This window comes from Apteryx rowi, unplaced genomic scaffold (assembly GCF_003343035.1).
Source record: "Apteryx rowi isolate R43461 unplaced genomic scaffold, aptRow1 scaffold_715, whole genome shotgun sequence".
Taxonomy (NCBI): Eukaryota; Metazoa; Chordata; class Aves; order Apterygiformes; family Apterygidae; genus Apteryx; species Apteryx rowi.
This window is the reverse complement of record NW_020451000.1, coordinates 256,641-283,178: the sequence shown is the minus strand read 5'-3', so window position 1 is coordinate 283,178 and position 26,538 is coordinate 256,641. Positions and strand designations below refer to the sequence as shown.

General features: G+C 52.3%; 1 protein-coding gene and 1 long non-coding RNA gene across 2 annotated transcripts in view; one reads left to right on the top strand and one right to left on the bottom strand.

Moving 5' to 3' along the window:
* The window catches only part of LOC112976316 (TGF-beta receptor type-2-like), a 33,197-nt gene extending 13,138 nt beyond the window's left edge, over positions 1–20,059 (bottom strand). Inside the window, exons 1-2 of the mRNA XM_026087406.1 lie at positions 19,954–20,059; positions 3,229–3,379 (exon numbers count right to left, since the gene is read on the bottom strand). Of these exons, the coding sequence (XP_025943191.1) occupies positions 3,229–3,379; positions 19,954–20,005 (203 nt within the window). The 5' untranslated portion in view covers positions 20,006–20,059. The remainder of the gene's footprint in view (positions 1–3,228; positions 3,380–19,953) is intronic.
* A 227-nt stretch (positions 20,060–20,286) lies between these two features.
* On the top strand, positions 20,287–26,028 carry LOC112976317. Its single transcript, XR_003256979.1, has 3 exons — positions 20,287–20,374; positions 24,697–24,923; positions 25,647–26,028. It is a non-coding gene; the product is annotated as an uncharacterized LOC112976317 (long non-coding RNA).
* Positions 26,029–26,538: the final 510 nt, after the last annotated feature.

Here is a 26,538-nt window from a genome sequence, read left to right as displayed (position 1 = left end):
AATAGTAGGATCTGAGCCAGAGAATCCGAGTGTTTCCAGGAGATATTTCACAGGTTAATAACTGCCCATTGGATCACATAACGCCAATGCTAAGGCTGCGTGCCCTGCATGGGATTTGGAGCAAAATCACTCTTTCCTCAACACCAGCCATTAGGCCAGGTTAGATGTACATGAAATTACTCCCGTAGTATTGTTGCTGTTCCCAATGTGCTGTTAGCCACCTGCGGTCCTTAGTGAAGCCTCCAAAGCAAGGATTGCCTCTTTCTTCCTAGTGCAATCTCTCCACTGTGACGCAAGTCTTCAGCAGTAGCACCTCTGCCTCAGCAGCTGCTGAGATCTCTGCTGCCCAAAACCCATCATCAGTTCGCGAGAGAGCCGGTGGATGTGTTGATAGAAATCTTGCTTGCAGAAGATGGCTTGGCCATGTGCTGTCGTTCTGCTCCTCCGGGCCGGCGTTGCTGAGATGGAGCTGATGAGCGTGCTGTGGTTTTCTGGGCTCTCGCAGCCCGGTGGCCGAGTTCCCGGSTTAATTGCTAGGTTTCGCGTGCTGTCCTTGGATGACCACTTGCGCCTGCCTCTGTAACCTGAAGGAGCAGAGTGCTTGTGTAGCTAGTCGGGACTATTTCTAGAAATGTCGTGACCTTTAGAGTTGCAAAATTGTGCCATGAAGTTTATATGACTTCTGAAGGCGTAGGAACCACAGGCTGTGTTCGTGTTTATACAACGGCTTCAGTTACTGAGCAGCTACTGCGTGAAACCTGCCTTGTTTTACCTGATGAGGTCTTGCTGGAGCTAAAGGTAGATACCAAGGTGGACGAACCAGAAACCTCCTGGTGGGCTGGGATGGGAGCTGAATGGCGGAGTGAGGACACGGGGAGGGGACAGCCGCGGCCGTTACATGTTGCTGTGTTTTGCCGGAGGAGGAAGCCGCAGGAGCTGTGTCCACCAGCAACTCTCCAGTGATGGGCTGTGCAGGAGCTTGCGTGGTGCACGCCTGGTGGGTCCACCCTGGGGCCAGGGCGGAGGCCAAGTACCGAGCAGCGCCCGCAGCCTCTGGGCACGGGGCAGAGGATCTCCCCACACTGGGGTATTGCCCGAGAGCCGGGATGCAAAGGCAACAAGCCCTCGTTTCTCCTTATTTCCATCTAGACAATTAAGAGGAAAGTAAAAGCTTAATTGCCTCAAGTTTCTAGGGAATTTTCAAAAAGAAAAGCAAAATCTGGCCTTTTTTTTGGTCACTTTGTATTTCTTTAGCTCTGTGCAATGTCCCTCACCTTCAAGACTGGTCACAACACCAGCCCATGGAGACCTAGACATCTCTCCCAAAGGCTGAAAGATGGGAACTGCGGGGGGGGTAACGATTTTGCAAGAGATTTTTCCCTTTCTGGAGTTAAGATGCAAAATGTTCAAAACCATGCGTTGCATTTAACTGCTCACAACTGTTCGGGTAGCACAATGAGAGTGAAAAAAATATTCCAAGGCCTAATCCTGAAAAGTCATGTCCACGACACTCCAGTTACTCACAAAAGCAAGCCTCGGAGCACTGGGTCTCAACCCATAATGCCAATGTCCTGCAAGGTTTTTTAACCGCCAGCGTTCGAGTGAGGTCCTTTTCACACACCACAAATTTTACTCTGCAGCAAATAGGTAGGGCGCCCATGAAAACCATGGAAAACTGTGGTGCACACAGCAAAAGGAAGGGTTTGGCCTTTGGTTTGTGGTTTGACTCCTCTGCTGATATCGAGTGGGCAGAGGGGGCACGTGGGGCTGAAGGCTAAACCGAGGCGAGGTGCAGAGCATAGGTTATCTTCAGTCGTGTGGTATAGGGCCGGCAGCATTCGGTCTCGGCTTTTGTTTGTAACGAGATAAGTCCAAATTAGAATCATGCTGCTGAGAGTTTTTTTTTCCCTTTTACCCCACCACAAATCTGGAAAAATTCAGATTTCTGTCCGAACCCCGCGGCTTGAGTTCATCTCTGCCYGTCGTTTCAAGCTTGTGTAGCACTATAAGCGTCCACCAGCATTGGCAGTGCGGACAAGGAGGTGATGAGGATGAGACCCAACTGGGCAGAGCAAACGCGCATGGAAACCACCGTCCTGCTGCGGTGCCTCGTAGCTGGGTCCCGAGCCGGGATGCCTCCTGCGCCGCGGGAGCAGCCCCGCGTGCCCTCGCAGGGTCGGCGGCTAATTAGGAGCCGGTAACGAGGCGGGAGCAGCCGCGATCGCCAGGATTTGACCTTYGTTTCTTCCGGCGAGCACCAAGGGTGGTGGCGGGGAGCAAGGGAYGCGTCTCCTCCGAGCTCTCGCGCTTTCCAAACGGCCGTGGTCAGCGAATGAGTTTGAAAGGAGACGGAAACCCAACCCGAGCCGGTCCCAGCTGCAGCGGTCGTGCCGTAATCTCCAACGAAAACAGCCGCGACCAGGCTCGTAACGTTGCAAAGTGGGGGAATTTGGGAGAGCGGGTTTTTTTTGTTTGGGTTTGGTGTTTTTTGGTGTTTTTTCTTTTTTGTTTTGTTTTTTTGTTGTCGTTCTTTTTTGCTTTTGGCCCATAACGCAGCAATTACGTTGAGGCAGAATCCTGAAAACGGCCAGCGTGGCTTTGCCCCTAATGAGCAGGTTGAGATAACGCCTAGGGATAAGTGCCGAGCTGGTTTTCCCTTCGGCAGCCAAATTAAAAGGGAYAGAGGGGAAAAGTCCCTTTGGGTAGACCCCACCTGGACGTTGTCTTTTGGTTTTGCTCGTGGGGAGCAAAAAGCGAGGGGAGGGAGTCTTCTGGGCCGAGTGAGACGCTGCACGTTTGGCCCGAAGCGCAAGATGGTGTTGCCGTGAAGCATCCGTGCGTGCGGATACGTCCGTACGTGCGCGTACGCTGCAAATGCCTCGCTGAGATTTAACCGCCCGCTGCCGCCGGCCGGTTCGCTGCCTATAGCTTGCTTTAAAAGCTTGCAATAAGGCTCTGAGGACCTGGGGGACGGGCTGGTTTTGCCCCGTGGATTCAGCTCGTGAAGCTACACCCGGCGGTTTTACACGAGCGAGGCAGGCTCAGCACAAAGCCGTGGCGCTTTGCGTCGGACGTTTCAATGGAGTTTCTTTAGGGAAAAAACCACCCCAACCCAGTATTAATTACAGGCAAATCATTTTGCTGCAAATTGCACCTGAAGCGGAGCGAACGTGGGATGCRGGGAGGGGAAGGGAAAGGGCGGGGGATGCGCGCGGGGCCGCGGCTTACCAGATGGCCACGCAGATCTCGTAGGGGCTCTCGCAGTAGGAGTTGAGGTTGCAGTTGCTGTAGCAGACCCGCTCCTCACAGGCCGGCGCCGTCGCGTCGCACCATTTGCACAGGTTGGTCTTCAGGCTGCGGCGCGCCCCGGCGCACCAGGCTGCGGGCGGAAGGGACGCGGAGAGGGTCAGGCTCCCCCGCTCCCCTCTCCTCCTCCGAACGCGCCCGCGGGGGGGGAGCGCAACCCGCCGCCTCGAGGGCTTTGCAAGATCGGTGGGAAAAGGAGCCTGACCTGCTGCTCCCTGTACGCGCGTTCGTTTACGGGTTTCCCTCGCTCGGTGGTTCGGTCAAACGTGCTTTAGATGACGCCAGGGTTTGCACAGAGCAGACGAAGCTGCGTCAGCCCCGAGGCAACGGACCCCACCGGACGGGACCTTCGCCGCGCTCGCGGAGAGCCGCGGTCTCCCCTCGCGCTGGCAGCGCTGCCGGCTGTCGCGGCAGSGTTTCTTTCTTCCCGCGTGACCTGGCCCTCGCGCCGCGCGTCCCGAACGCGCAGGGCGCCCCAAACCGGGGGCTGCCGCGCGACCGACGACGTTGTTCCCTCCTCTTCCCCGGGGGAAGCAAAACGCCGGCGCGGGGACGCGCCGCCCGCGGTGGCCTCCTCGCTCTCCCGCCCCGCCGCCGGCTCCAGCCCCAGCAGGGAAATCCGCTGGGAAATATGCCGTGCCTGGTTGTGCCGTGCGTATCTCACGAGGATAAAGTTAGAGCTGTTTCTATACCGAGGGCGAATGAGCTGTTCTGAGTTAGGGAATAAATCCCAGCCAAATTTAAACTTCCTGCTGTAAGGCTGCTGTTTTGCCTTTAAAAAAAAAAGAAAAAGGACAAACAAAACGGCTAAGGGGCTTCTATATGTTTGCCAAGTTTTAATCCGATTTAATAAATAYGCCTAAGAGCGCCCATGCAGGAATCTGAATTAAAGCAGCTGGCTCCTCGAAGGYGCCGGTCGTCTTTAATTCCCGCCGGCTTTAGCGCCTGCCGTGGCTTCGCAAGGCGGCCGCGCGCCCTGCACGCTCCCGCGCCCGGCTGAAACGCCCGCTCCGGCTCGCTGGGCCGCGACAGCGATCGGAGCCCTCTCCCTCGCCGTCACCAGCCGCTGCTCGAGCAAGCAGCAGGGAGCAAAAGTGCGGGGCTCCGAGCGCGAGGCCGGGGCAGCGCGGGCGCGCAGCTGCAGGCGCCCTGCTCCGAGGCCCCGCTCCTTCCCGTTCGCCTTTCGGCGCTCCCGAAGCACCCGTGGCGGAGCCGTTTCCCAAAGCCGAGCCCTGCTCGCCCCGCGCCGGCGGCTGGCTCCGCGCCCGCCGCATCCCCGCCGCGCCTCCCGCCCTGCAGCGTTCGGCACCCACGGGCAACGATCGAATGGCAGGTTTTGACCCCAAACGGGGGCCTAAAACCAGCCGTCCCTATAGCGAGCCTGCTCGGCTGAAGGGGCTTGTCCTGCCGGCGAAGCACGATGGCAAAGCACCCAGGGAACAGGGTATTTGGGGCTGGATTTCCCCGGAAAGCTCACTTCTGGGTGTCTGAGCACAGGGACCAGAGGTGCGGTGTGCTCTGCAGCCTCTTCTTTCCAAGTACTGTAACGTGCTATAGGGTCCTGGAGACGTGCTATAGGGTCCTGCAATGTGCTATAGGGTCTCTGTGACATGCAATAGGGTCTCAGCAACATGCTATAGGGTCCTGCAATATGCTATAAGATCCTGTGATGTACTACAGGGTCTCAGCAACATGCTATAGGGTCCCAGCAATGTGCTATAGGGTCTCAGCAACATGCTCTAGGGTCCTGCAACGTGCTATAGGGTCTCAGCAACATGCTCTAGGGTCCTGCAACGTGCTATAGGGTCTCAGCAACATGCTCTAGGGTCCCAGCGATGTGCTATAGGGTCCCGGCAATGTGCTATAGGGACTTGCAACATGCTATAAGGTCCCATGACATGCCGTAGGGTCCCTGTGACATGCCACAGGGTCCCGCAATGTGCTATAAGGTCCCACAATATGCTATAGGGTCCTGCGACATGCTATAGGGTCCTGCAACGTGTTATAAGATCCTGTGATGTGTTATAGGGTCCCGGCAATGTGCTATAGGGTCCCAGCAATGTGCTACAGGGCCTTGCAACATGCTATAAGGTCCCATGACGTGCTATAGGGTCCCTGCGACATGCCATAGGGTCCCAGCAACATGCTCTAGGGTCCCGCAATGTGCTATAAGATCCTGTGACGTGCTATAGGGTCCCAGCGATGCGCTATAGTGCCCCAGCGACGCGCCGGCTGGAGGGAGGGCATTTCTGGTGGGCGCGTCGTTTAATGCCGCAGCGGGGGACCCCGAACGCTGAGGCGCATTTTGGACGTCCGCCCAAAGAGCGGGGCGGCCCGGACGTCCTCCGCCGGACCCACGCCAGGCGGCCTGACGCGGTGCAGTCTCTCCCCGCGCTCGCTTAACGCCCTTCCTGGCCGAGGCCTGCCGGGCTGGAGGTTTTCCGGCACCAGCCGGGCTGCGTTTCGGGGCAGGGGGCGCGGGGCCGTAGCTGCGGCGGAGGCTCCCGCGTGCTCCTCGTCCCCGCGGCTTTCTCTGCCGCTGCGGGCAAGCGGGCAGGGCCCCCGCAGCTGCCGGCGCGCCGCGCATTTAACTCCTCTGGGATTTTAACTGCTCCGCTTCCCAACGCGGGGCCTGCGGTCGGCTCCGACGGCACCGCGGGCGCTGCAACGAGGAGGTTTTAGGTTTTTTTTTTTAAATGACCCATATGAGGCTTAAAAGCACCCAGCAAGGACCTCACTGCGGCGTGCCGGGTGCCGGGAGCCGCGCGGGCGAGGAGGCGGCCGAGCATCCCACGACCTGCCACGAAATGGTCCCGGTTCCAGGGGCTGCTCCRGCCCTGCTGAAGCAAACGGGGATCCTGTGGGTGACCTGAACAGACCCRCCGGCCCGACTCCCTCCAAGGGTTAGCACCCGAAACCGTGACCCTGGCTGGGATTCGGGGTTCCCACGCCCAAAGCGCAGCTTTCCCACAGTGCTGTGCCAGGGCAGGACTTGCGGGCCTCAAACTTCAAAGAAAAAAAAATTATATATATTATTTWTATATATATATATRTTTWTATATWWTATATAWAWWWTWTATATATATATATATATAWAWAAAAATAACGTCACCATGGTGCTGGTGCGCAGGGAGGGGGGCTCGGCTCGGCGGTCATGCGCTGCGGCGCGAAGGAGCTGGCGCAGGCTAAAGAGTTAAACATGGAAACGCGCTCCAGAAATACAGCGGTAAGCGGACAAAATTCTTTRGAGACAAATTGTTCTGAACTAGTTCAGACTGTGACTCTGTTATCTGCTCTGGAGGAAAGGTCGGAGCGGGACTATCTATTTTTCTTTCCCCTTCTGATTCTCCTGGTAAGTCAGAGAGGAGCGTGCAAAGCCCACCGAAAGCTCCCTCCGAACCGTGTGTCCTTGAGCCATTAGCTCTAGGTACAATTTAGCTGCCACATCACTCATCTTGGCCCTGATTAGACCCAGATGAACACTTTCAATATTAATACTCAGATGATTTAATAAAGCTGCACGAGCAGTAAAAGTAACAATACACTTCCATAAAGGGGTTCCAGATGTTGCCAAGGCAAACGCTAAACATCAAAATACAAACTTCAAAAAAAAAAAAAAAAAGAGCTGGATAAGCAAAACTTGGAACAAACTCTCAACTAATTAAATGTGGGCTGAGTAGTCCAAAAATAAATTGAAGCCATAAGGATGCGATGGGAGCCAATAAATAGTACGGCTGGTCAAAGTTATCGTGAAACGGCGGTCGGAGAGACGGCTTGAAGTCGCCGATAGGTGGGTTCACGTTGAGCTTGGCGTCTCCTCACCGGGAAGGCTTGTTGCCCTGCGCCGGCAGGAGCGGCAGGGCTCAGAGCACCACCGGGGGCGTCGGGGTGGTTCTCGGGGTTGGGGGGGTCCCTCCGGCCCGGCGTTGCCCCCCGGGGCGCCCTTTGCCGTGCCTTCRCCCTCTGCCCCCCTGAATGTCATCGGAAGCAGCTCTCCAAGGAGCTTCTGGGCCAGGCCCACCACTGGCATTCGCCTGCGCGTTTGGCTTTCGTCCGCGGCTCAGGACACCGCTGCACAACAGCAGAGCCGCTCATAAAATTGTTACGAGGACAAGCAAATTCCTTCCCGATTATACGCGGGGGTCGTTCCTAAGGTTAAAGCGACGGCAGAGCTGATGGGCTCCAGCCTCTCGCGGCCCCCCGTGAGGACGGCGGGGATCTTCCCCGTTGGCAGGTGACTCCCGAGCTGCCCCRGCGCCGCGGACGGGGGCCGTAGCGGTAATTCCCGCCGTCCTGAGCTCCGGCGGGAGACCTCCGGCTGCCCGTGTGCCCCGTGCGGGAGAGGCCCCCACTTTCCTGCGGGCCATTCCCGCCCGACCCAGATCCTATCTGCCGGAAAACATCCGCTCTTGCCGCTGCATCGCGCCRCGCTGCGGGATCTCCCCGGGACCGGATGCAGAACTGCCGTCCRGCGATTTCCGACGGGAATTCGGCAGCTCGACTCCAGTCTCCGCTTGCAGGATCTTGCGGCAGCCTCCTCTGCTGAAGAGCGTTTCATTTCCCCACCGCCCTTCTCCCTTCATGTGCTTTCCCTACTCCGCATCTTTGTATTCGGAGGAGAGGGAGGGAAGCCCAAATCAAGCCCCAAAGACCCGTTATCCCGTTCCCCCCCCCGAACCCCGGCTTCTCCTCCGGGAAACGCCGAGCGCACGCGGCGCATTGGGTGCAGGGAGGGGGTCTGCCCTGGGCACGCGGCCCGCGTCGTCCCGCGCGGTCGACGCCGGGGCACCCGACGAGCCGGCAATGTTTCCTGGGGAACGGAGAAGGGCCGATTTCGATTGCGTTAGACACCGGCGCTTCCCGCTGCCAAAAAGAGGCCGTATCCATTCCTGGTCTTTCTGGACCTTCTTCAAACAGGCTGGTAACTACCACGTTCTTTTTTTTTCCTTCTTTCTTTTTTCCTTTGTGAAAATATCCCTTTCAATCAAGTGTTTAGCAAATAACGCTCAGTCCGATTACGAAATAAATTGGGCATGGGCCGTACCAGCAGACTTCTCAAATCTCTTTCAGATGCTCAGGTTACGTCATGCTCTAACCTCACCCCGGGGAGGGACGAGCCCCGCGCCACGCCGGCCGCCTGGCCGCTCCGGAAACCCGCCGTAGCGCTCGGCGCCTTTTGCATTGCGCCCCAGGGTCAGGCCGGGCCGAGCCGCTCGTCCCCGTGTCCACCGGGCTGCTCGCGGAGCGGCTCGGCTCGGCTCGGCTCGGCTCGGCGGCGCTTTGGGAGCCGCGCGCCCCAGCGCCGCTCACGCCGGCGAGCTCGCGCCCGTAATTACCGCCCGTACCGTGCTCTCGCTCGTGTTTAGAAACAACAACAGCTCAACTGACTCATCGATCCTACGGCCTCTGAGTCACTTCTTTATTTCTGGCTTTCCCCGCTCTGCCCTTTGCAGCGGAGCGAGCTGCCCGCGCGTGCGCGCACGCACACGYGCGCACATCAAGTTCGCATTTGTTTTTCCCCTATAAAACCAAAACGATTTCCATACCATTAATGAAACAGGAATGATTTGACTCTGCGTACCCTGGCTCTTATTTTCCATTGTATAAACTCTGCAGATGAAATAAGGACGGCTGTAAAGTAAACCTCCTTTCTGTGTTTTTTTTTTTTCCCCCTTTCCAGGCAGCCTTTTTTCAAAATAGCAATAGGGAGTCACTTACGGTCTTGGCCCGAGTGCTGAGCATGCAGCGATTAACCCCTTCATCCCCAGCTTTGCTCCCTTGCTATCTACAAGCAGCAAGGCGGTGGTGGGTGAGCCGCGGCGTCCCTGGGGGGGACGTCCCACCGGGCAGCAAGTCTCCTGGCAGGGGGAGTCCTCTGCATGTAGGGCTTTTGCATATAGGTCCTTGCATATAGGACCCTGCATATAGGTCTTTTGCATATAGGTTCCTTTGCATCCCCCAAAGCAGCATCTCCGGGCACCACATGCTCCTCCAGGCCGGGAGCAGGCGAACGGCGTGTGGAGTTACGCGGCCCCACGGCCTGCATTTTTCACGCCAACCCCGCTTTTCTGCGCAAAGCAGCACCAGGGTTTTGTGTCCGACCCACCGCCGCCGCTTCCCGCGCCGTCTCCCTGCCTTCTCGCTCCCCCGGGGGCCGCAAGCGCCAACATCCCGACGAAACGCCCTCTCTCCCACCGCGGAAATAATCGTCAGTAAATAATTTAATCGTCAGATCTCGCTCTTACTGTTTACGGGGCTGTTCTGATTTTACAAAGTGCCCTGAGGAAAACTTAGAGGGTGAAGTACTGCCTTTTACGAGAGCAAGAGATAGAGCCGGACCCGGGAGCCCGGCCGCTTGCCAGCTTCCCCGTGGGCCRGTGCGTTGCCCTCGCGGCTGGAGTCGCGCCTGAGCCCTTAGGGCATGCCTCTGCTTTTAGATGCATCCTTAAAGAGGTCCGTCCAGCCCATCTGCAACCTCACTATCGTCAAGGCTTGTCAAAATGCCCAGCGGGGCCGGCCGGTTGGTGCCACGAGCCGGGACGCCGTTGCTCTCCCCCGCCCGGGTGATGCGCTTGGTTTTATTTCCCTTGGACGCACTGAGCGTTATGCACCCGGCTCACCCATCCCGCGCGCTACGAAATCGCTGCTGGCTTCACGCCGCTGCAAAGTCAACCAGAAAATGTTCTGCAGTGAAACTCATTCCCAAACGCAAAGCGATTCTTGCAGGATTTTTCCCCATCTCCGCCCAAGCAGCTTGCGTTCGGGCTCGAATGCAACTCGTTAGAGGAGCGTTACGGAAACACTGGATGTTGGATGCTCCAGGACCTCATAAACAAATCCTCTCTGTTTACTCTCTGCATGAAACGATTAAGGTAATAAAGTTTATTTTACTTCAGTATTTTTACCAGCTTCGTGGACTGCTGGTACTCCTCGAAACGTGTTATGCTGAYGTACTGTTTCTCTTTCAGTTGGAGAATTCTATTAAATACAAAAATTACCGGACAAACAAAGYCTGACATTAAACTTTTAAAAAACAGACATTAAAGTTTTAAAAAACAAACAAAGCCCTCCAGTCCTGAGGTCCTGAAGTTCATTAAGACCTGACCCAACGCTATGGGCAGAACTGCTCTCTCTGGCTACGGAGGACTGCGAAGGATTATCAACGCAGCTCTTCACTGCGTCTTTGAAACGTTTGAAAACGGCTGAAAATATTTTGTCTGTTTTGTCAATGCACTTACACCTTCACTTAGACACCAGTAGCATTAAGGGCTGGGAGTTGTGTGTTGTTAGCACTGTTTTCCCTGCGGTCCCCTAACGCGCCGAAGCACCTGCTTCACCTAACACACCCCCCTTTGGCCAAGAGCAAGTCCAACTTAAGCTCTGAATCAGGCCTTTCCGGGCCCACAGACCATGTAACGGTGTCAGCATTTGCAATTTTAACATGCACGTGGTGGCCTGAGACCACGATCCCAGGGGCCGTGGACGGGTCAGGACGAAAGGGCCAGAAGGACATGGGTCACGGGCAAGTTCACAGCTCCGCACGGGCGTTGCAACCGCTTGTAAGCTTGTGCAGACTCGCTGCGCGAGCAAAGCTGCCCTAAAACCAGCAGGGTTCGGTGGTTTGGTGGCAATTCTGGGGGTCTGCTTGTCCCCCCGGGAGGTCGGCAGAAACACGGTCCGCAGGAGCATTCGATGCCGCCGAGCTTCGCTGCAAACGCGGCCCTAGCGCAGAGGTCCCTCAAGTCCCACGGGATGGTAACTTAACCCTGTTTCTTCTGCCCCCTAAGCGCAGCGCGCGCTGGCTACAGCAGCTCGTCTCCCAAGCTGCCRCCACGCAGCGGCAAACCGCCGCGGCAGACAAAAGCGATCGCCAGTTCGCCCTGCGATAACTCTGCTATCCCATGAAGCATGCGGCAGCTGCTGGGTAATCACCAGGGTATGAAAGCGGAAAGTGAAGAGCTGCACCACAAACCACGGTTTCTGAAGCCCGGGCAGGGCCGGGGCCGGGCGCYGTGGGAGCCCGGCACCTCGCGGTGGGTCGGGAGGCAAGAGGCAACCAACGACCAGCTGACGCTACTGCCATCGTTTTTGTTGTTCTTGTTTCTCTGGAGCTACCAACAGTTGTGTCCTATCTGGTTTATCTGATTGCAGCTTCTGCCCCTTCCTTGCACCTCAATTGCAGGAAGACCCATCACAGGTGAGACCATGAACCTGACAGTGAAAGAAAGTGAGCTGCAAGTTGGGTGCAGATCTTGCTCTGGCTTGACTACTTCAGCACAAGTAACGGTACCGCATAGAGGGCTTTTTTTTTTAATATTATTATTGTTATCGTATTATGCTGTGGAATTTAGTTTTGTGTAAACTTTTCAGGCTCTGCAGGAATCCTGGACCCTCGTGAGTAGATGGAAGCGAACTTTAAAGATATCATCCAAATAGGTAAACATGTCAGAAACATTATCTGGGTCACATTTGGGCAACAGGGTTTGCTCTGCTTTAAGTAGAAAGGGTTTGCTGATGATTTAGATGAACTTCCTGAGGAGTGTTTGAAATTCCTGGCACCCGTTCGAGTTACCATCTGGTAGAGGGGCTGTGATGAGCCAACACAGAGACATTAGCCTGGAGCTGCTCTTAATATCTCGCATGGAGTTTTGTGACTGGCTAGGCTGTATTTTTTTTTGTATTTGTAGTATTTTGGTTACCCGAGGTGAGCAGGGCTCGCAAGAGATTGTGTGACGAGCTCTAGGGCAGAGCCGCACTGCTGGTTCTCCATCCGCGTGCTGTCATCAAGTCGTTCCAGCACTGCCTGTTCTTTTCGGCTGCTAAAATTATTCTGTATAGTCGCGTTCTGCCCTCATTTAGACCGGATCTAACAATAATTAAGTAATTAGTGCTGTCAGAGTGAACTCGAACTTGAGGGTAGCCTGGATGCAGATGCTCCAGCTTTCTTGCTTTTCCTAAAGCATGCAGATAGATAAGCTGGCATGTTCTTCTCTTTCGTTTCCTTCTTGATCTCTTTTAAAAATTCTATTTTAAGAAGCTTGGAAATGTGTTGTAATCTACATAAAGGCACTGTTCCTCGCGGGGTTCAGTTCAATCTGAATATCTCTCCAATTTTCCAAAACTAAAGGGACCTATTGCAGCGTGGCGGGGGATACAGTGCAGATTCTGAAAGCAAAGCAAACCACAAGGGTTTTTGCAGGAACGGGACCACCGCTTTTCAGGAGTCCTGCTGATGGGGCCTGAGCTGCTTGTTCTCCGCCCACGGGAGCAGCGGGAGCTTGTGTGGTTGTGAGATGCCCCATGAGAGACCCGTCCCTCACGAGGACGGGAGCGTTCGCACGGGGCAGGCTTGCAGCACAGCTCGAGGGAGCCGTGGCAGCCGCGGGGCTGAGCCGAGCTGCTCCTCCAGCACGGAGGAACGGGCAAATTGAGACAAACCGGTTCTCAGTTCGTTATCTCATGCTCCGAGATATCCTAATTTTGCACTACCTTTTTTTTAACCCAGCTTCCTGCCCCAGGGTGCCGCCCGAAACGTGCCACGGTCTGAATGCCTCCGAGTAATAGCTTTGTCCAACAGCTTCCTTCCACGCTGCAGCCTGTTGTGGGTGACAGAAAAGCTTGTGCTGCTCGTGGTGCTATTTTGCAAAGAGGTGAGCGCAGAGCGAATGCACGAAGCTGGAGTCGATGTGTGCTGGGACGAATGTGCCCCAAAGCGAATGCTCTGCACGGCTGGTGGGAACGCCCGGGACCGTTTTCTGCCACCGTCCCAGGGTGCCTTTTGACATACTAAAGYCATGGCAGGAACTGAGCTCCCAGGGGATCCCCAGTCTCTTTTCTGTGGCTGCTTGTCCTCTCAGTCTATTTGAAGGAGGATGATTAATTCAACTGCTTGTTGCTTATGGCTCCGTGTGTCACTTCCCCCTGTAAGAAGGGCCYTGTTTGCAGTCGTCGACTGGTTGGGGCTAATTTGGGGATAGATCTACCGTGGAAAATAAATGCTTTACGCGGCAAAACAGCAGCTGATCCCGTTTCTTCCACCTGGCTGTTCAGATTCTCCCAGGCAGAAAGTCATCGAGCAACATCAGACAGATCTCTCTTGTCACGTCCCGGCTGCATCGGTTGGTGACCTGCTCTGTCACACACTCACCAGAGGGGACGCAGCGACTCATTCTGCATGTGGGCCAAAAAGGCACAGTTGCACTTTATTAAATGAGCCAAGGAATTTTTTTAAAGAAATACCTACACCACTCTCAGTCATAAAGACCATGGGAGCTCCTGTAGCCACATCACACCAGAGACCCTTCACGGGAGTAGGTCTGAGCTCCTGACTTYGCGAAGTTGGGTGGCTCCCCAGGTGCACGTAGAGGTGCACAGCTCTCAGCAGAGTTGGTGCCCGCATGCGGGTCTGACACGGGAGGATATGGTGAGTTGGGAAGGAGAGGAAGCGGGCCATGGATATCCAGGGACAGACACAGTATGAATTCGCATTGGTGGTACCATCTTCCCGACAGGGTGTATGGTGCTCGCACCGGGGCAATGCAAAGCACAGTCACACCATCTCCTTTGGGAATGGCCAAAGCGAGAAGGGATCAGGACCAAAATCTCTGTGTTTTCCATCGTTGCCTTTGGGGGGGGGGAACAACCCCTTTCCCCCCCCAACCTCTTAACAGTGTAATAACCAGCCGGACAGAAACTTCAGTGAGTGTCTTCAGGCYTCCCAGAAGCAGAGACCTAGGAAAAGGCTGTTGATCCCGGAGGTAGCATCTTCACGGGGCTGTCGGGGGAACTCGAAAGCTTAGGAGATGCTCTCATATTGGGGAAAGGAGGTGCCTTATTAGCGATCAGAGGAAGCGACCGGGTCAGTTGGTGTCACCTGGAGTTTGGGATCGGGCTAGAACTAATGCCATGGAGCCGGGGGAATGTCACCGCACGCGGCGCGGTGAGGAGCGTTGCCGCAGGCCCACGGAAAGCATGTCCCATATGATGCTGCTTCAACCATTTTGCGAGTCCCACTGGACCAGAGCACAGGACTCTGCAAAGCGAAACACAGCAGCTGCCACCGCTGGAGCTGCGGATCAGCTCCTCAGTACTGCTCATTTTTGCAAATAGCTGCGGATTGCACACTGCAAATGCTGAAAAGGTCTTGTTTTTTTTTTTAAATCCTGAATCCAGCTGTAAATAATCCTGTTTTGACAAAGGTAACACTTTGGTTAAGGTGTATTTTCAGAACTGCTAGCGTCCATGTGGCCAAYGGCCCTCAGCTCCTTGTAAGCCGGCAGACTGCAACGTAGAGCCGGAGACATTAATTGCCCCAAAGACGAGGCGCGTTTGCTGTAGTATAAATCAGCTGTCGTTTGTCAGGCGTGTTCCTGGCTTATCAATGGGAAGCAAAACATCGCAGCGTAGCAGCTCCATGAAAGGGTATGTCCTGAGCGGGCGTAACTGGGGGGAGCGCGGGCGGCGAGGGGATTACGAGATAAGCAGGCCCTCCCACATCTCCCAAAAMGCTGAAAGCTACCAGCAGCTGGCAGGAAAACTTCAGCCCTACATGGACTGCAGTAAAAGGAGAAATCAAAGGAAGAGCAAGAAATACGGCGCTGATGGACCTTGCAGATCCCTTCTGGAGGCAGGATCACAACGGTCCTCCCCGAATTCGGGGATGCGCATCCGAGCGGGGCCAACAGAGCTCGGAGCCACCCCTCCGCTTCCCCATGCCTCTCCGAAGGTCCCTAAGGAAATGTTATCCCCCGGTTGGGGCCCGACACTGCGATAATGCAGCGCTAATCCACAGGTCTGATAAGCCGGCCAGCCATCGGTGGCGTTATCTCCCTCGTAAATGGAGGCCTCTTCCAGGATTTCACTTGGCACACAGTGCTAAACATTGGCTCYGAACAGAGCAAAGTGTGTGGGAGCTGCTCATTTTGTCTCGTTGGTGGGACTGCTTTCCTTTTTTTAATTTTTTTTTTAATAAGATCAGATGTTGCGCTTCCCCAAAAACATGACAATCCATGGGAGAGGTCATTAGTTTATGGCAAGCTGCAACACCGTGGCACTCGACAGAAAGCAAATGTTATTGCCGAGAGTTATCGCTACGAGGAGAGGAAAACACGTCCTGAGGAAATAAACTGGATGGAGCAAAACAAGCAACAGCATAAAGCTGTAGGGAATAGGCAATAGGGTTGAATACTTCCTTAGAATAAAAGTCCCCGTCATCTTCTTCTAATGCCAATGATTGCTTTCCTCATACTCGGAGAGTACGCTGGATACATCTGTTAAGGTCTCCGCCTTTAACAGGACTAACAAATATCATGACTGCAGCTGGCTGAATTTTTCTACTACTTTTTTCTTCACAAAATATCCTTGTGATTGTTGTCAAATATTGATGACAGCAGTAGCAGGAAAAATCAGCTTTGTTTTTTTTTTTATTTATTTTTAAAGGTGCTTTTTAATTTTCAGTTCTGTGGAATTATTTTTCAGAAAGGACTTTCCCCTCAAAACTCCCCACCAAGATACAGAATTGACCAGCTCTAGGGATGACCAACCTGCCTCAAATCTGATGAAAGTTTTTAAGATGTAAAGAGAGAGGAAATGCCCACTTTCATGAATTTGACCTAGCTGTGCACCTCTGGCTTAGCCTTGAAGTCAGTCTAACTTACACCAACGGCTGAAATTGTGTCAGGTTTGGGGCAGCATAAAGGCGAGTTCAGAATCGCCCACCGCTCTCCTTGCTGGCTCTGATGGGTGCAGCACAGCGGGGGTCCCTGGGCTTGCCTCAGCCTCGCACCCGCAGGTCCCCTTGCTGCGAAGGGGTATATCCGTCYGTGAAACGGAGGGTGATGCTGCCTTTCCTCCCTCTTGTCAGCTCAGCTTGGACCTGGGGGGTCCCACCCCTGAATTGCGCTTGTGCCGGGGCACGGTCCCAGTTAGCTCCCCGGCCCTTGGGGTTTCGGTGGTAGCACAGCCCCTGGGTTGAGCTCTGTTGACCTTAGAAATAAGAGGCCAACGTCTTGAACAAGCTGCCTGAGGAGCCTGGGATAGGTCAGGGATTTCTCGAGCAGATCAAAAGCCGGAGATGTTTTGCTGACAGCCCTGGAGCTCCCCGTTGTGATTTATGAATTATATACGCTCTATATGTTTAGCCAAAGAGGCTCGCTGGGGGAAGAGGGGCTGGTTTGTATAAGCAGGAAGGAGCACGTGGCTTCAGATAGCCACCGTCCGCCAAGAGATGGCCCCATGAGAGGCACCAAGCGGTGGGACAGCAGCAGAYGGGCTACAGTCTCCCAAGGGTGAGTGGCCGTGAGGCTAGCGCTCCCATCCAGTGCTGGGCAGAGGCCACGATGGAGAGCTGGGAATGAAATGGGTTGGGTTCGCATGAGGATAATGCCGACTCCTTCAGTGCCTYGTCCCTCACTGGGAAGGCAGAGCCATGGACCAAGTGGCAGTGGTTTTTTTAAATACCCATCTATAAGGTGTGTGCCTTCCCAGGCACTGCTCTGGGCATGCAAATGTGAAGTATGACTCCAAAATATGAGCGTACATATTTGCTGGAGTCTCTGGGCAGACTGTCCGTAGCGTGTCTCATGGAGTACAACCTTCTCCTGATGAGTACAATGTGCCCTGCTGGATTTTGAGYTTCACGTCCTCTTTTGGAGCTGGGATGCCCAAGGGCATCCTGCCAGGCTCCTTGGGTGCTTCAGGCCTTCAGAGCTGTCATCACACCAGTGACACTTTGCTCGTGTTTCTGAGGTTGTCCCAACAGCTGGAAGACGTGGGGAACTTTTTCCTTCTCTCCTACAAGATTAGATGTGGTTCACTCCCATGCTTGTATGCCAGCCCTATTTTTGATCCGCAGAAACACGAGGGAGACTTTTGAGATTCCAACTCAAAACAAGGAAGAAAAATTCTTAATTAAAAACTTTAAGGCCAGAATGTTTCTGTATGTACAATACAGTAATCCCTACAGCTTCCCTAACTTCTGAATGGGTCACAGGACTCTCGGTGGATAGTCTTGCAGTCATTGAAGGCTTTGAGCAACAAAAAAATCACCACATCCTGWGTTTGGGAATTACCTGCTGGAACAACTTTATTGTGTTGTGTTCTGATACAAAAATGCCTGGTTTCAGCTTTCGGCATGTAAATCTTGCTTTGCCTTTGTGCGATAGACTGGGAAGCCCTCGGCCAGAAAACATCTCTGGGAGCTCTTCATAAACGATCCCTGGGTCCCCTCCCAAGTCTCTCTCGGACAAACTAAGGACACCGAAAGCCTTTAGGCTCCCCTGTAACCTCTCCAGCGGGAGGGCGAGCGCTGAGCACCAGTACAACGCTATAATCCAGCGGCGGCTCCTGGGTCAGGACGTGGTGGGGAAGTTGCCTGTCTCCGCATTCTGCCGAGAAAGAAATGTAGAAAGGCTGCCCTGCAACAGCCGCTGCCACGGGGGAGAATTTAAGGATAACAGATATTTTGAAGCAATACCAGTATGCTTTTTGAGAGCTGACCAGGGAGAATGATGGAAATCCAGTAGCTGCATTATTTTTAGCTCTCTGTCAGGCAGCAGTCTGTCCTTCCATCACAGATGGATGAAAATGGACAGATACGCTGTTTGATGACCATGGCGGTGATTACAGGGATAGAGACAGGCCATATGGAGCCTAAATTCAGGTCTTGGCTGCCCTGGTTCAAACTCTTAGGGAGAGCAGTAAAGTCCCTGAAGACGATCAGCTGGCGTTGACGGAGTTATTCTGGGAGAACTGGGATGAAATCAAGGCCATTTTCGTTAGGGTARTACTTAAAACTCTGCGCTAAGAGGAGCGACTTTGCCGCTGTCACCAAACCGCTGCTGTTGCTCTTTAAAGCCGGGCTGGAYGAGTGGTGGAATTTGTTGCTTTCAGAATAATTGAATGCATATTTTCTGTCATTTCGGGGAAACTGCTGTTCCCTTCTCGCTTAACGTCAGTGCAAAGCGGGCACCCGGGTGCTTGCAACGTCTCAGGGCTGCTGCAGGGTCGGTCGCTAACAGCAGGCGCAAGGGAGCCGGATGTAGCCCGTGTAAATATGTCACTGGGGAGCTGGATTAGTGAGGGAGAGCCTGGTCTGCGCTTTTTTTTTTTCCTTTTTTCCCCATACTGAGACAAATTTTGCCATCGTATCGTTCACGTAACCTTTCAGATGAACTTAGTAATCATGATATGTTTTGGTTTGGCTTCTTTCAGATTAAAACCCTGCCTTTTAGAAAAAGGAAACCATAAGTTAAATAACTCCAAAATTAGGTATTTCTGAAGGATAATTAGTGGTCGTCTCTCTTACCAAAAACAACCCAAGACTGTGCTTTAAATAATGACTTGTAGGATTTCCTTCAGTTTTGCTCCAAATGTGATTAATTTAGCAGAGTAATATTATCAGTATAGCATCCTACTTTTTAACCATTCTTCAGGGTTTTATCTATGATAGCAAATACTACATTTTTCTGCAACTTTTTTTTTTTTTTTTTTTTGAAAATCAGCCTGACCTTATGTTCTGAATCCTCTCATCTGGGGCCCTCCGCTTCAACAGTTGCACTAAGAGTCGTATTTGCGTACACACAAATCGCTGACTGATCATCTACTTTCATTCCCTACTTCTGTAGATAGGGGGACCTATGTAAAGCAAATGTAGATGCAGATCCCTGTCCCCAGTTATTTCATCTGGGTGCAAAAATCCTGGGATTATAATCCCAATACTTCCTCGCTTTGAGCAAAAAGCAATTTCAATTGCATTGAAATCTCTRTGTTGAGCGGAACAGGTCTGTGTTTGCAAAAGATTTCACTGTAAAAAGTCCCATTGTCCATGCAAATATATAAATATATCCTATATAGGGATATATGTGTGTATACACATACGTAGGTACTGTATATACAGACAGACGCGCACACATACTTAGGAGATGTGTATATAACACTMACTTATATACAAATCTATCCCCTGTTATGAAACAATCATCAAGATATAAACAAGAGAGTTTAAACCATGGATGGGCACATTTTCAAGTGCTGCTGGAGGGTTTTATCTACAGTATTGAAGAAGTGCTATCAAAACCTAAACAGAGCACTTACTGCAAAGAAATCTTTACGTAAGTGCTGGAAAGGTTTGCCGAATAACCAGATGTTGCTGCAAAGACAGCTCTCCTCCCCCCCTCCCCGCTTCTTTCCTTCTTTAATACTTTGATTAATTCAGCGCATAAACCGGGGCTGATAAAAGCTCTGAGCTGCAAACTTCACCACATCTGGACACCGTCGATGCCAGGTCGTTCAGCGGCGCGCTTCAGTTGCTTTTAATCTCTCTCCCCCCCCCCCAAATAAAATAAAAACTTCCAACAAGTAACGCTGACCTCTCTCTCTCTATATATATATATATTTCTGCGCTGTAAACACTGACATCTGCGAGCGCGCAGCCACTTCCACCCGGTCCAGCGCTCGCCCTGCGCTGGGGCAGAACCACGCAGCCGGAGCGGCGCCGCCACTCGCGCTCGCCCCCAARTCCTCCGCTATTTCGAGCCGTCCGGCTAATCGCTACCGGGGGAGAAATCAAAGACTCGCTGTCCTGCCGGCGGCAGGAAGACCTGAACGCCCCCTCCGAGCCGGCTGCCGAAGCCGGAGCGTCTCCCCACTCACCGCAGGACAGCAGCAGCAGGGAAAGCAGAGCCGCTCTCTTCCCGTGGCCCATTTCCCGGCTCCCGCGGGCGCCCGGCCGGCCGGCCGCCTTCACGGCTGCGGGCGCTGCGCGTCCCCCCGAGCGGCGGCTCCCAGCCCGGCTGCGCGTGGGGTCCGCCCAGGAACTGCGGCTTGTGCACAAACTCTCTCCTCCCGAAATATATACAAATATGGGAGGGGGGGAGCCGGGGGAAGAGCCCTGGCTCCGACGAGCGCGTCTGATTTTTCGGTTTTTTTTTTTTTTTGTTGTTTTTTCCGATGACAACGCCGCGCTGCTCCCAGCTCCGAACGGCCCGAGGATCTTCGGAGGGGACCGACGTCTGCCTGCTGCAGGCGGCTAATCAGAAAGTCATGGGCGCTGCCGCCTGCCTCTCTCGTCCGAGTAAGACACGGGAGGTTACGCTGCGATATGCCGGGCTGCTGTTAATTCACTACTTCCCCCCCCCCCCTTTTAGAAATTAACTCTGTTTCTTAAGTACGTTTCAATGGGCTGTATTTTTAATAGGCACAACTGGAAAGTTCAGGGCAGCTTTTTCAGGAAGACTGCATCAATATGAGCTTAGCCTAAAGTAGGCGCTTTCATCCCATCAAATCGGCACAATTTAGATGTATATGTATATGTTTTCCTGAATTGGGGCCTAAAATAATAACGTAGAGCATTTAAATAGCTGCTTTCTCCCCAAGATCTCAAACTGCTTTACAAAAACTTGCAAGAAATATTATCCCCACTTACAAAGGGGAAACTGTGAAACATAGCAGAAATCTGCCTTGCCTCGGTTGTTAACACTATCCGTCAGTGGCAAAAGTAGGAGTAAAATCCTCAAACTCTTGCCCTATGATCTATCCCAGTCCTTCAGAATGTGTTAAAATAATGATCAATATAATTGAGTGTGGCAGAAAAAGAGATGATGTTACTAAGTTTTTTGCAGCCAAAAGCCTGCCTTAAGGTGAAGTTAATTTTTTTTATAGTTATTGATAAATGCATCTATCACTTTTTTGATGTATACATAGCATTTTAAGTCAGTGAGTCTCCAGTCTCCATTTTATAATTCATTTTATAGTTCATCAATCAGTGCATGGTGTGTTTATAGATATATGTGTGTGTGTGTGTGTGTGTGTGTGTGTGCGTGCGTGCATAATCAGGGAGTGTTTCGCTCAGCTGGACTTGAGGGGTCAGGTTCTTACTTTGTACAGAAGCTTTCTCATAAACTGCAACTGCTTGTTTTATAGAGTTATTTGTATTAATTATAGAGCTAAAGAGTTCAAAACAGTATGACTTTTCCCATCATCTGCATTTAAAAGGGGAAAAGGGGAGGTATTAGATGAGGTAGAGAAATGAATATAAAACGGCTCTCCTACGATATATCGACACCAACATGCCTCTGTGGAGAGGTGCTTGGTCTGCTCCCCTTTCGCTTGAGGTTGCGCAGCAACAAGCCAGCTTAGCCCATGTCCTCCTCGGAGAAATGGCATCATGTCCCTGGGATAATGGAGCAGAAAGCTACATAGATGCATTAAAAAAAGAAGCCACCTGGGGTAAGCAGCGAATATGTCTGGGACCACGAGCCTGTAAAGGTTTCTCTGAGCAGGGGAACTGCCTCTTGCTCATAGCACTGGAGGCTCAAGCCCTCGGAAAGGCGTAAAATTGTTCTCCATCACCTGGCTGTCTTTAAATCAAAGTGGGCATCTTTCTACATGTTATGCAGTAGGAATGTAGAAGAGATGGGCCAAGTACAGCAATCACTGGGCGACCTTCTGCTGGTCTGCAGCTCCTGGCCAACAGCTATAAAATAGACCTTTGTGTCAGATGCTGAAACGAGTGGAACCATTTCGCTGGAACTGGAGTGAAACGTAGGCGTCACCTAACTCCCTAAAGGCRGTAAAACATTCATCTGGTGACCAAGAAAGATGCAATGGAAAAAAATGTGCCCAGCTGAGAGTAAATTGGGTCAGATCTGTGGCTAGGGGGAAATAGGTGAATACATCTGAACAGTCTTGAGTTACAACAGCTGAGGTATGGCCTTTTAGGAATAAGGGCAAGCAAACATTTAGTAAACTTCTGGAAAGACCTTATTTTCCAGTCGATGCATTGAACCTGCAGTTTGCACAGTGGTGTCCGTGGGTGACTTGCCAACTCTCTCTTCCTTCTGGATTAGAGCATTTCGAAATGCCCGCGGGTTGCTCAGAGGGACTGTTGCATTTTCAAACGTGGATATTTCTTGTGTTACAAGCAAGCTGGACAAGGCTTTGTTAGGAATGCTGCAGATTACGCACGATAGATGTGAGCCCTCCTTAAAATCAGGAAGCATCCCCTGCTGCGCAGCGAAACTTGGAGAGAAATAATGTCCCCAGCAGGAGCCCAGAGGGGCTTTAAACAACGGCGGACATTGACAAAACACGCCGCACAACTTGGAAGCGCGAGTTCAGGGAGGCTGAAGCAATAGATTTTGTTTTTATTTTAGCCTCAGGTTGTGGGAAGCCTGCAAAGCCTCCCCGCAGCCGGGCACCCCGCGCCGTGGGCAGGCGCGACTGCGCCGAGGGAGGCGCGTTTGCCAAACGCCCAGGTGATCCCTGATAGCTGCTGGGCCAAACCAAACCCTCTAAGAGGCTTCTGCCTTGTGCAGTACGTGAAGTCAGGCTCCGGGGTCTGCAGCTTCTGCTCCTTTCTCTGGCAAGCGAGAGAAGTAGATGACGACAGGCAAGAGATGGGAGGACTCCAGGTTGAGGTGATTGATTTATGGAGCATGATCTTAGGAAAAGATGTGTGGCCCGAGTGCACTGAAACGAGAGGAAAGGCAGTTGCTGTCCCATGCGATGGCATCTTTAAGAGCCAGCTGGGTTTTTGCAGAAAGCTCTGCGAGGGGAGGCTGTCGGGGAAGAGATGTTTGTCCTGATTTTCCTAACAGGAAAATTTCCTAACTTGCTGATTTCTAGACTGTGTTAACCAGGCTGTCCCTGCTGCTCGGTGAAACGTGGTGTTACGGTGACTTGGGCTAACGTTTGCGTTCATAAACTGACCTTGGACCTGCAGCCAGCTTTCTGCAGCAGAGGGAACTGGTCCATTTGGGTCTTGCTGCGTGTAGGACTGCATAGAGCTAGATGTGTCCTCCCGTAACCTGCATTTTAGGGGTGCTGATCTGAGGCTTTTGTAACCAAACAAATCTCATGTGCAAAATAGGACGAGTGAGGCAGGGAGTGTGTTACTTTCCTAGCGAGTCCCCCCATGGTTGACCGAGGAGCCACGCATGCACCCCTTCCTTGCACCTCCGAACTGGGCCCTTCTCTCACTGAGAGCTCAGTTCGGGGACCCCCACTTATTTCTCAGATCTTCTCCAAGGGAAGAATGCAAACTAAAAATCCACCAAAGTTACTCTGAGTGAAGTGAGTAAGAACTCTGGGATTGAGCCCAAAGTGTTAAAACTCACATTATAGAGCCCTGCTTCAATGAGAGAACACAGCGACCTTTGGAGTATGACACTGGGGAGAAAGCAGAGATAAATGGTTATTTTTATTGTTGACTTGTTTATGCCTTTTGGTGTAAATTCTCCTGTTCCTCTACTAGTGTTCTGGACAATCTCATAACTCGGGACATACTAAAGGTTGGATTTAGGCTGAGGAACATAAGGTTTCCACAGGATGATTTTTAAACTGCATTGTGGGAGCAGTTTTCCCTAAGTTCTCATTTAGGAGCTGGAAGATATTTACTAGAGAAGCAAAATAAAACTTTGGCCACCTGAAACAATATAGCGGATATTTAAGCGAAGGGTTCAAACAGCCCAGGTTTCCATGGGGGGAGGCAAGGGTCTGCGCTCAATCAGTATGTTTGGAGCTCCCAACACATGCACTAAGCGCCCATGTGCAGGGTCACACCGTGATGGACATGGGCCAGACCCCATGCAGGAGGCTCAGGTGAGGCAAGTCTCTCGTTATTCCCTGGGGCAAAGCCCACCTTAACGTGACAGGGGATGCGAAGGGAGAGGAGGGGACGAAGGGACCCACATAGCCATGCCCCATGATGCAAAAGTGTGTATTGCATTGGCCAGTCTAATGTAAGGGCCAAAGCGATGCTGAGACTGAATGTGTGGCTTTGGGCAAGGTCCATAAGTGGACCTTCTGGTTTATTTTGTCCATATTTATCCATAAGATTGCGAAGAGGATTTGTTTTATACTTCAAAGCTTCAAATGGCAACACCTATCTGATTGGATGAGGGACTTAGCTTCTTAAAAACAGTATTAGTAAACACAAATATATGCTGATACTCTAATGTACATGCACGCACTGTATGGTTTTATTGAGACATCAGAGCTACCCCCGAGTCATTCTGGCAGTTAGTTAAACTGCAGGAATTCCACTATCATCACTTCCGCATCTTACAAGCACRGCCTCGGTCTTACAGTGCCACCAGCAAGAGTCACCCGAGAAGGTCATGCGCCCTGAACCAGCGACCTGTGGCTCAGGTCCAGCAGGCATCTCTGTCCTGCATTCATGGGGACGTTGGCTCCAGTCCTGGTCTGAAGATAGTCAAATTGTATTGACTGGTGGGAGCTGAAGGCACTTGTAGTTCCCTAGGAGAAGGTCCCATTGCCTTMCTGCTGCTGCAGTTTCATTGTGTTTTGGTGTTTATTTGAGCTCRTGTAAATGGCTCCGTGATTTGTGTATCATCTAAGGAAAAACACCGTGGCTTCACCTTTGGCGTTTTCCAGCCTTTGCTGCAGCTCGTCCCAGCACTGGTGCGGTAACCTTCAGCTGATCAAACGGCACGTGGAGTGCGAGGGCACACGGCCTTTTCCTGCAACACCTCCCGAGGGATGGGSACACGCCGCTCCTCGGGCCTGGGTGTGCTTGTCTGCCTTGCCACAGCCGCCYCTCCGTAGCCCTGCCAACTTCCGCATGGTCCTGCACCTCGGCTAATGCTCGTTTTGACAGCCAGGTAGGATAAATGCACTTTCTAAGTGACACCTCACATTTACTGGAGTCTTTCTGTAGTCTAGGAACACTGGACTAACTCTACTTTCCCTTAGAGCACATGCAAGTTACATTCTTTGAGTTTAAGCAAAGACCTAATTCACCTGTTTCTACTGTTTATGATATTACTGCTTTTTTTTCCTCTTCCCTTCTCTCCCAAATCKTCTCGCTTTCTCCCTTTTAAGTTTTGCTGTTGTCTCATTGCTTTCTTTTTGCTGTTTTTGGAGCCATTTTCAGTAAATTTTCATTCACAGTATTGATGCTCTTATCCAACTTCTTTCAAAASTGTGGATTAATTTTGGCGTTCTAGTTCATATGCACGGATCCAGCTCTGCTGTTGCCCAAAAGAATGTGAAACACTGTCACCAGTTTCAGTCTGAGTGGGATTTGGTGCTTTTTTTCCCCCTGAAAGACACCTAAAACTCTTTTCCAGGATTTTTTCTTTCTCTGAGTAATGTTAGCTAAGTGTTGCTTTTCCTACTATTTAATGGCCATTTCACAGAGTCATTCAGTTGCTATACAAATACCTCTATGAGGCTCTCAGACTCATATGAGGGAGGAATTTCCCTTTTATTCTTTTCGAACCTACCTTTCCTCCTCCTCCTTGCACTCTTTCATGCTAAAGCAACTATTCATGTTTTTTAATGACAATTCCTTGACATTCATTGCTCTGCTCTGCTTTCTTAAGGAGCCTGAGCAAGYGCGGTTTGCTGCGCTATTCATCACACCCGCGACGTCGACGTCGCGTGCGGACTGACGCCAGGGTCTMCGGTAAGGCTCAGACCTTTCAAGACCAAAAGCACGGGCCAGCACCGCGTGTGCTGCCGGCCGCCTCCGGCTGGCACGCACCCTCGGGTCTGCGGGACCTCGCCGGCAGAGGGAGGCACGAGCAGCTTGACCGCCTGTGTCCTGGCTCACCAGCCGTGTGTTATTATTACTGGTAGTCAAATTATGACAGGCTCCAGGAGCCTGAACCACGGGTCAGGAATGTGCTTCGGAAGGGGAACTCCCGGCCCTCCCGCTTTGCCCTGCTTTGGTCTGAGCTGCAAAAGAAGTCTCAGAGCAGGCACAAACGGGATTTCTTTTCAGCGGGAGCTAACTGGAAGGTGCACACYGACTGCTAAGGATGGTTAGTCCTTTGGAGCAGGTGCTCTAAATAATGTCCCCTAAAATACGTGTGGTGGGGATGTCGGGTCCTCAGCTCCGGCTGCGTTGCTCCACGGACCTGCTCCTCCTGCACCTCCGCGCTCGCCAGCACCGGCAGGGCCAGACGCTGCCCAGGCACAGGGAGAGACGCTCTTCTCGGCAGGAGCAATCCTGGCCAGTTCACGCTGTCTTCCTGGGGTGTCACGGGGAGACACAGAAAGCATACCCACTGCTTAAGGTTTTTTTTCCCTCTAAGTTCTCGGTGACAAACTGATGGATGTTGTTGTTGTTGTTTGAGTCATGATTTAATTCAAAGTACTAAGAAGTTGAAGGGACAAGGAACTCTGAACGAAGGTACTGAAACTTAGGGTTGGGACAAAAGGGAAATTATCTGAATTATCTCCCATGAATATAGGGTATATTTTTTTGTTTAA